The 9,459-nt window shown below is 39.3% G+C and overlaps 1 protein-coding gene across 7 annotated transcripts in view; it reads right to left on the reverse strand.

Annotated features, from left to right (window-relative positions):
- COL21A1 (collagen type XXI alpha 1 chain) overlaps window positions 1-9,459 on the reverse strand; it is a 217,989-nt gene that overhangs the window by 34,105 nt on the left and 174,425 nt on the right. For all 7 annotated transcript variants that reach the window (XM_081828461.1, XM_081828455.1, XM_081828454.1 and 4 more), the window contains one exon: window positions 8,936-8,989. In XM_081828461.1, the coding sequence (XP_081684587.1) occupies window positions 8,936-8,989 (54 nt within the window). The remainder of the gene's footprint in view (window positions 1-8,935; window positions 8,990-9,459) is intronic.

Consider the following 9,459-nt stretch of genomic DNA (forward strand, 5'->3'; position numbering starts at 1 on the left):
CACTCTGGAAAACAGTATGGAGGTTCCCCAAAAAGTTGGAAATTGAGCTACCCTACAACCCAGCAATTGCACTACTGGGTATTTACCCCAAAGATACAAATGTAGGGATCTGAAGGGGTACGTGCACCCTGATGTTGATAGCAGCAATGTCCACAATAGCCAAACTATGGAAAGAGCCAAGATGTCCATCGACAGATGAATGGATAAAGAAGATGTGGTATATATATACAATGGAATATTATGCAGCCATCGAAAAATGAAATCTTGCCATTTGCAACGACATGGATGGAACTGGAGGGTGTTATGCTGAGCGAAATAAGTCAATCAGAGAAAGACATGTATCATATGATCTCACTGATATGAGGAATTCTTCATCTCAGGAAACAAACTGAGGGTTGCTGGAGTGGTGAGGGTGGGAGGGATGGGGTGGCTGGGTGATAGACATTGGGGAGGGTATGTGCTATGGTGAGTACAATGAACATATTTAAGAGATTTCTTCGAACAACCAGAAAAATGATCAGTACCATAGACACAGAGCCTCCAAATTTAAAGTCCACAATGTTGCTTTATAAAGTTTGTTTGATGGTGGTCTTATTTACTATGTCAGTGAAATCGTTTGTAAGGAAAGAATTAAGCAGATCCTTTGTTAAATTTGGTGGGATTTTATTAACTAACTTATACAGATAATGGGCCAACAATTGATTTTTATGTTTAAAGAAGACAAATATAATAGCTTCATAGTCATTACAAAGCCAAAAGCCATATTTTGGGAAATGAAAATGTTGCAGATATTGCTTACAAATTCAATCACTCCTGCAGATAAATCAGACATGTACATGATTACTTTAGTTAAAACCTATTTCAAAACACATCCTAAGAGTTACTCTCAATCGGGTTTTAAGACAAAATCCTGGAATTAGCAGGGGATTAAAATAATAAATACAACTGAATTTTTCAAACATTCTAAGTTGTTTTATGTGAGTGAGCTGCCTTCACACTAAGAAATGCCATGTGAAATTCTTAGGAGACATCAGGTTAAGGTTGTTTCACTCAACACATACCAACAACGTGCCCCTCCTCGTGCCTGAAACAAGAGTGGGGAAAAAAATGTTACAAATCTGTACAGAAGACCTCAAAAAGCTGGCCACTCAATTGCAAATCAAACAGGAACAATGACAGAATTCAGGGTTTTTTCCCCCTCTTAACCTTTCTTCTCAATATAAATAAAAAATACAGTCAAGTAGGTAAATAAAGATCCCTTCACATTACTAAGATAATAAAGTGAATTATACCACATGGGAAACCACCATAGCCTTTCAACATGAACTTTTTCCAAGAATTTTATGGATGTCTTTGGCTTTATAAGCATAAAAATGACATGTCAAATAATCACCCCAACGAGAAGGTGATGAAACAAAAGACCTACTTGTCTCTTAAGAACATGATGACTTGGACCAGTTCAGCAGCTAACATTACAAGCACAACATGCAGTTTAGCAAGAATTTGAAAGACATGAGGAAAGGGAGCAAAAGCCTCTATGAGCCAATGTCCTCAGATATAGTACAGTGACCCCCACATCTTCATCCCTAGAAAAATGATACAGCAAACATTTCCAGAATACAAAGGCTTAAAACATCCTTATTTAAGAAACATGTGCTCGGGCGCCTGGGTGGTTCAGTTGGTTAAGCGACTGCCTTCGGCTCAGGTCATGATCCTGGAGTCCCGGGATCGAGTCCCGCATCGGGCTCCCTGCTCGGCAGGGAGTCTGCTTCTCCCTCTGACCCTCCCCCCTCTCGTGCTCTATCTCATTCTCTCTCAAATGAATAAATAAAATCTTTTAAAAAAATAAATAAAAAATAAATAAAAAAAGAAACATGTACTCACCTCCATAGGTCCAGAAAATGTATCATCCTTTCTCTCATCCTCATGAAGCTCCAGGAATCTTGACTCAAGGAATGGAATCCAGGCCCTGCCTATGCATCTTCACCCTGAGCCACTCGGGGCTGGTTGATCAGAAGAGAACTAGCAAGCAAATGCCTCAGACTGAGCAAAAATGTAACACTAGATACAGCAGGTCATCAGTATTGAGCACCAGGACAAGAATAGCTAAGATAAAGAAGCAGAGGAAACATGGATGCTGCAGATAGTTTGGCCAGCAACAACTGGCTATGGCAAAGTAGCTGATCATCATAATTTGGTCAAATACAAGTGTTTCCAGTTTTCGTTTTTCAACTACTGGTGAATTTTGGTGGTCTGCTGCCTTGTCACCCCATCCACCTAACTGTCCAAGATAAAAGCAGTTATTGGTGAGAAGTTCAGAAAACATACTTCCAGCAACTGAGGATTTCTTGAAGCAATCTGATTTTTCTTTACTCCTTGGCACAAAATGTAGTCTGACAAGCTTAAGATCTTTTTTAAAAAAAGAAACACTGTAAAATACTCAAAATCCAGCCCTTAATTTTTTTTTTATAATGTATTACAAAAACAATGGCATGCTCAGGGGAGAAAATAAAGTACCAATAAGCAAAAATAGAACCTAACAGACATCAAAAACCATCCTGGAGAAAAAATAAGCAAAGTAATCAAAACAGGATTAAACCGTATGTTTACCACATAGATTATTTCTTATACATACATATTCATAAAGTATCTCATTTTAAACTATGTTTAGGTATGTATACATTTTATACAGTTTATATACATAATCCATTTAGTATCGGACATTAAAACTGTTCTGACTTTGCAAGATGATGAGGAGTACAGAGAAGACACATGGGCTAAAAGTTACTAAATGGAATGATGCAAAAAATGCAGAAAAACGAGAAGTGGATGAAGTTTTTAAAAACACGAGAGGTTAACGAAATTTATGAATCAGAAAATAGTGGTGGCTGAAGAGCCTTGCTTTTAACCAAATCATCATTTAAACTTGTTGATTTGCTTTAATCCCAAATGTTTTTAATCAATACAGGTGCTGCCAAGTGTTTGCTTGGTATCAGTATGTGCTCACATGCCTTTTTACACGGGTCCATTGCTAAACAAAATTTACTAGATGAAAAGCCCAGTGTGAGAGGTTCCTGTGCCTGCAGTAAAAAATCACCACATCCTTGGTTCTTTAAAACAACACTATTTTATTCTCTCACAGTTCTGGAGGCCAGAAGTTTGAAGTCTGGGTCTTGATAGCGTTGCACTCCCCGCAGAGGTTCTAGGGGAGAATCCATTCCTTGTCTCTTCCAACTTGGAGCTGCCAGCATTCCTCAACTTGGGGCCGCCTTGCTCCAATATCAGCCACCATGATCTCAGGGCTGGCCTCTGAGAAACTTCAATTCTGCTCTTAGGGTCTTTCAGCTGGGATCAGCCACCCCTCAGATAACCCAGGATAACTTCCTCATCACAATATCCCAATTTAATCACATCTGCAAGACCCTTTAATCAAATGAGATAGCATTTACAGGTTTCAGGCAATAGAGTCTGATGATCTTGTGGGGGAGAGAGGGGAGTATTTTTCAACCTACTATCCATAGTATTCACAAAATTCTCCTAAAATTTCCTTGAATCTGACCCACTATTTCTTATTAGAATTTTATTAGTTGTGTCTATTCTTTGCTAATTACCCAAAGCATAGGCCACCTATTTAAATGCCTTTGTTATTATCTAGATAGGTTCCATTTGAAAATACTTTAGGATCACCTCCCCCAGCCCAAACTGATTCTTCTTGCTCTCTTTTCTGTTTATTGCTTGGTCTTCCTGTGTCATCATCTATGAGGTAGGACTTTGAAAATCAACCTTTTTCATCTTAAGTGCCACATCCAATTAATCCTCAAGCTCTGCTGGTTCCACTTCAGTTCACTTCAAATCAGTCCCACTCACGCTGCCCCCCACTCTGAATGTTCCTGGCCTGGTTGTAACTGCAGGGGACAGAGCTCAGCTAGCCGGCTGCCAGGCTCGGTCCTCTATACCTTGGCTCACCTTTATCCATTCTCTATTCTGCTGTCAGAGTGATCTTTCTCAAACTTTCTGAATCTGATCAACTCACTCACCTACTTGAAACCTTTGAAAAGATCCCACTATTCTCAGATTTAAGTTCAAACAACACAGACAGGGCTGCTACCTACACCCACAACCTCATCTTGTATTTCTATCCTATTCCTTCCTTCCAAATCTCCTAAGCAGCCTGAACTAAAATCAGCTTTTTCTAAAGTATCATGATTTTTTTTTTTTTTTTACTTCTACATTTTGGAACATACTACAGGTTTCTGCCTTGCCAGGCCAAACAACTAGCCAAGTCCTATTTATCTTCCAGAATTTGGCTAAGAGAGTCCCTTGTTTAGGAACATATCCCTATACACTTTAAACAAGTGAACCGTACAGTATGTGTACTATATCTCAATAATGCTATTATTGAAAAGAAAAGAATGAATCGGGCTCAGATGGTCCCGAACTCATTTAGTGTTATACACATCTTCTCCAACTTCACAAGATCCCCTGTGCCTATCTCCCTAACATTTCTACTACACTCTCATCTGCTGGCTCATGACTGCTTGAGGGCACGACTGTGACAAATTAATCTTCACATTCTCCTTGAGTAATATAATGTCTGGTACAAGGCGGACACTCAGTAAATGTTTGTGGGGTGAGTGACAAGATTATATAATCCTTCAACACAGCATTACATGGTTGAAACCAACTATAATAAGTCCACCAAGTGTAGAATGGAGTTTACAGTCACCTGGATTGAAGTTAGGTATATACAGTTTGCCACTGAGAAAGTAAATTACCTTTGCGGCTAAATTACTACGAAGATTGACCAATACTAGGCTTTAAGATTCAAAGTATAGCCATTAGAATGTAATTGCACTTTAGACAATATAATCCTTTCCCAATGAAATACAGCCTTTGTCCTCAATTTGCATTCCAGCAGTTAGTGTTCATATTTATCAATCAGCTTACAGGGATGAGTCATCATCCAGCTGCTATAAGCTGTGTTTAATTAGCTTTAAAGCATTTTTCTAAGAGCTTCTGTCATTCCAACTTAAGCTCCATTAGTTTTCTTGGCTGCCACATTATAGAACAAATAAAGTGAACACGTCCTTTTTAGTGGGGCCAAATCATTCATTATACTTATATGCAGCATCCACACACAATGGAAGAGTATTCATTTCTTTGCGTCATCAAATACATAAACTTCCATTTTTTTTTCCTGTTTTCAAAGCGTTTCCAAAAATGGTAAAGATCAGTCCTCAAAGGATGTTACTTCTAACAACCAAGTTTTCATTAATGGCCTAAAAAAGAGAATAATTCATAATTCTGTTCTTAAGTGTAAAAGAATACAGACCAGAAGAATTCTATCCAGATAACGTGGGTCAATTTTAGATGCTCAATCTATTAATTGCTTTCCTAAGAGAGTATGTCTTCTGGCATAGGAAACCTGGTTTCCTCTCCCGCGGTTGGCAGGAAAGAGAGACAGAGGGAGAGAAGGGGCAAAGGACCGTTCTTGCCTTCCCTAATCTGATGGGATGGAGTAGGAAAGAGTCTGAAGAGTTTCTCTTGGTAACTCCCAGTTTTCTACCTGGCTGGTTTAGAAGAGATTATATTCTAAATACCTCCGCTATCCTACTACCATTCCCTGCCCCAGCACCTTGCTTGCCTTTTTTAGAACTCTGTGATTTAGCTTTTGTTTCTTTATCCTTTTATGGTCTCTCTCCTCTGCGAGGGTGTAAGCCTCCACGGGCAGTCTATTTCCCTCTCACTAAACCCAATGCCTTACACATTCTGTGAATGCGGTGAATGTTGGGAGGGAAGAAAGAAAGAAAAGGTTGAAATCAGAAGGGCCTGAGATAGAAATTTACGCTAGTGCAAAAGTTCTAGACAGAGGTCAGTCTTGAGTAAAGTGGGGATAGGCAGGGCAGAAGAAAACACAAATCAGCACCTGCTTCTGGCTGCAGGGAGAAACAGGCAGCCTTGGGAGAGGAAAACAGCCCCTTAAGCATTTCTAATTCCCTATTTCATTTGGTTTCATTAACAGGATTGCAATAGTATTATTTTTCAAGTAAATATATGCTGCTCCTGTCACATTATGGTTCCTGTAGACTTGCTGGTCAGTCTGCCCTTTCTAACATTGTTTCTGTGGGAAAATGAGTCACAAGTTCCAAATAACTGACTCACCAAGATTCAGAACATAACCAGCTCAAATTATAACCTGGTTTTCATTTCAACTGCCTCTTATTTCCCTCTTCTCTTTCTTTTCAACTTTCTCGTTCTCTCAGCTGTCTTCCTTCCCCCTAGGGCCCCCTGTGTTCGCGTACCTGCACGTCCATGTGTTTGCATGCACACACACCTTATATTCTCTCACAATAAGAACATAAACAAACATACCCTGTTCTCATATCCAGTTACCAAGTCTTAGAATTCTTCCTTAATCATAAAAATTATGAGTCAGATATGAGCTCACACTCCAGTCCAATTCACATCCTGGTTGAGGCCTTATTTGCCCATGCCCGGTCTGTCAAAATAGCCAGCTTGTTAGTGTCCTGATTCCAATCTCTTCTCCTTTCAGTCCATCCTGCATATACATGTAACTCATAACTGCCTCTAAAGCACTACTCTGCATCGTGTTAACTCTTTTTTTCTCACATCACTGCCATGCCAAGTGAATAGAACTTACTCCCCGAATTCACAGTCGAGGATTTCCATATGATGAACCTATCCCACCTTCTCAACTTCACTTCCTATCACTGCAGGCTCAGGGCCGCTTTCAGATCATTTCATTATTTCTTAGGCACACACTTAACCATCCTACCTGTGTGTCTTCACTCATGCTCCTCCCTCTGGTCTTCCTTTCTTTCCCAGTCATCCTTTTATGATCAAATCTAGCCCCAAATCCTTGGTAAAAACTTTTCGATCACCTCAAGATACAAGATTCCCTTTCTATATTCTTTTTTAAGTTTTTACTTTAATTCAAGTTAGTGAACACAGTGTTGTATTAGTTTCAGATGTACAATATAGTGATTCATTAATTTCATACCTCACCTGGTGCTCATAAGTATACTCCTTCATCCCCGTCACCTGTTTAACCCATCCCCCTCCACTCTCCCCTCTAGCAATCATTAAGTTGTTGTCTGTAATAGTCTGATTATTTTTCTTTTTTCCCCTTTTGTTTCTTAAATACCACATGAGTGAAATCACGGTATTCGTCTTTCTGTGACTGACTTATTTTGCTTAGCATAATACTCTCTAGCTTCATCCATGTTGTCGCGAATGGCAAGGTTTCATTCTTTTTTATGGCTGAATAATATTCATATATCTATAGATAGATAGATGATAGACATAAAATCACTTTTTTTTAAGATTTTATTTATTTATTTGAGAGAGAGAATGAGATAGAGAGAGAGAGCATGAGAGGGGGGAGGGTCAGAGGGAGAAGCAGACTCCCTGCCGAGCAGGGAGCCCGATGCAGGACTCGATCCCGGGACTCCAGGATCATGACCTGAGCCGAAGGCAGTCGCTTAACCAACTGAGCCACCCAGGCGCCCTAAAATCACCTCTTTATCCATTTTCAGTTGATGGACACTTGGGCTGCTTCCATAATTTGGCTATTGTAAATAATGCTGCAGTAAATATCTGGGTGAATGTAGGTATTTGAATTTGTGTCTTCATATTCTTTGGGTAAATACCCAGTAGTGCAATTCCTGGATCGTAGGGTAGTTCTATTTTTTTAATTTTTTGAGTAGCTTCCATACTATTTTCCACAGTGGCTGCACCAGTTTGTATTCCCACCTATATTCTTTCTGCGCTTAGGAGAACTCTATGCATTTGTGCAATGTTTTCATAGTTTTTTTCCATGTTTCCTATGAAAGCCTCACAACAACACAGCTAAGTGGGTATTGTAAGTATGTACACTTCACAGATAAGGAGAAAGGTTTTCAGAGATGTGAACTGATTTACCCAAGCTTGCACAGCTGGAATGTGACAGAAATTATCTTTAAACCCTGGCATTCCCATTCCATGTTAAATTCCCTATTCGGCACTTACTATAAACTGCCTCAGGTTGGTAATTATTTGCATCATTTTTTTTGCTGTCTTCCAAACTAGATTATAAGCTCTGTGAAGGCAGTAGCTACGTAAAGAACTTGCCCCAGTGCATTATAATACACAAGATGAGAACTCAATAAATATTTGATTGAATGATTCTAAGAGTAGGTCAATCCATTCACCCAACTTAAAAAGCTTTGGTGATTCTGCTCTCCCTCTTCTGCCCAATATTTGAATTCTGAGTACTCACCTGAACACTCTGTGAAAAAATGCAATATATCTTGGCTGTTTTTAAATTTCTTAACCTAGTCAGCCCCAAAATAAGCTGCAAATTCCCCTAAATTTAAATTCCCCTTAAGTTACTTTGATGAATAAAATGAGACCAGCAGGTATTTCAATGTTGGCCAATGTTGGCCATGAGTTGTAGGAATAAAAGTTGGGGAAAATGGTAAGTGAAGTTGAGTCATCTGGCACACTTGCTGAAAACACATATATCCAGGATTCAGATCCAGTACTTTCTCAATCATTTTTCCTTATGCCAGTTTTTATTGAACACATGACCCCAGGGGGCATACTACAAAACAACGAACCAGTGGCAAAGCGACACTGACTGAAGGCTCAGCAACAGACCATGTTGTTCGTATTAGCCATTTGTTTGTGTGGGCACAAGTACTCATGATTGTAATTTATACTGCATGTGAATTTTCTGCTCTTGACATTCTTCCTGTTTTGTAAAAAAGGATTAAATTTTTCAATATTTTACAATGTTCCACAAAGAGCTGCTATAACCTCTAAGTCTGGAAGTCACTGAACAAAGGACAGGGAACCTGACAGGAGTATTTAAATAAAGGATTTTATGACAGGAAAAGAACTTCAGTCTTTAGAACTGAATTCAGAAGGTACTCACAGGCTCTCCTTGTGATCCATCCTGACCTGGAGCACCTGGAGGTCCTGCTTCTCCCTTTTGAAGATAAAAAAAAAAAAAGAGAGAGAGAGAATTCCATTTTCAGGCATGCTTATAAAATAATAATATATAACATTAAATATTAAAGTACCTTAGATACAAACAGAAAAATTACTTCTAGGTTATTATTATTAATAAGTTACATGGTCACAGATGGCAACTATACTTGATACAGAATTGATGAATCACTATATTGTACACCTGGAATTGTCTATAACACTTCAATTAAAAAAAATGTAACATTGTGGGGCGCCTGGGTGGCTCAGTCGTTAAGCGTCTGCCTTCGGCTCAGGTCATGGTCCCAGGGTCCTGGGATCGAGCCCCGCATCGGACTCCCCGCTCCGCGGGAAGCCTGCTTCTCCCTCTCCCACTCCCCCTGCTTGTGTTCCCTCTCTCGCTGTATCTCTCTCTGTCAAATAAATAAAATCTTAAAAAAAAAAAAAAAAAAATGTAACATTGTATGTCAA

The sequence above is a fragment of the Leptonychotes weddellii genome, chromosome 8 (assembly GCF_054177405.1).
Source record: "Leptonychotes weddellii isolate Sample4059 chromosome 8, ASM5417740v2, whole genome shotgun sequence".
Lineage (NCBI taxonomy): Eukaryota > Metazoa > Chordata > Mammalia > Carnivora > Phocidae > Leptonychotes > Leptonychotes weddellii.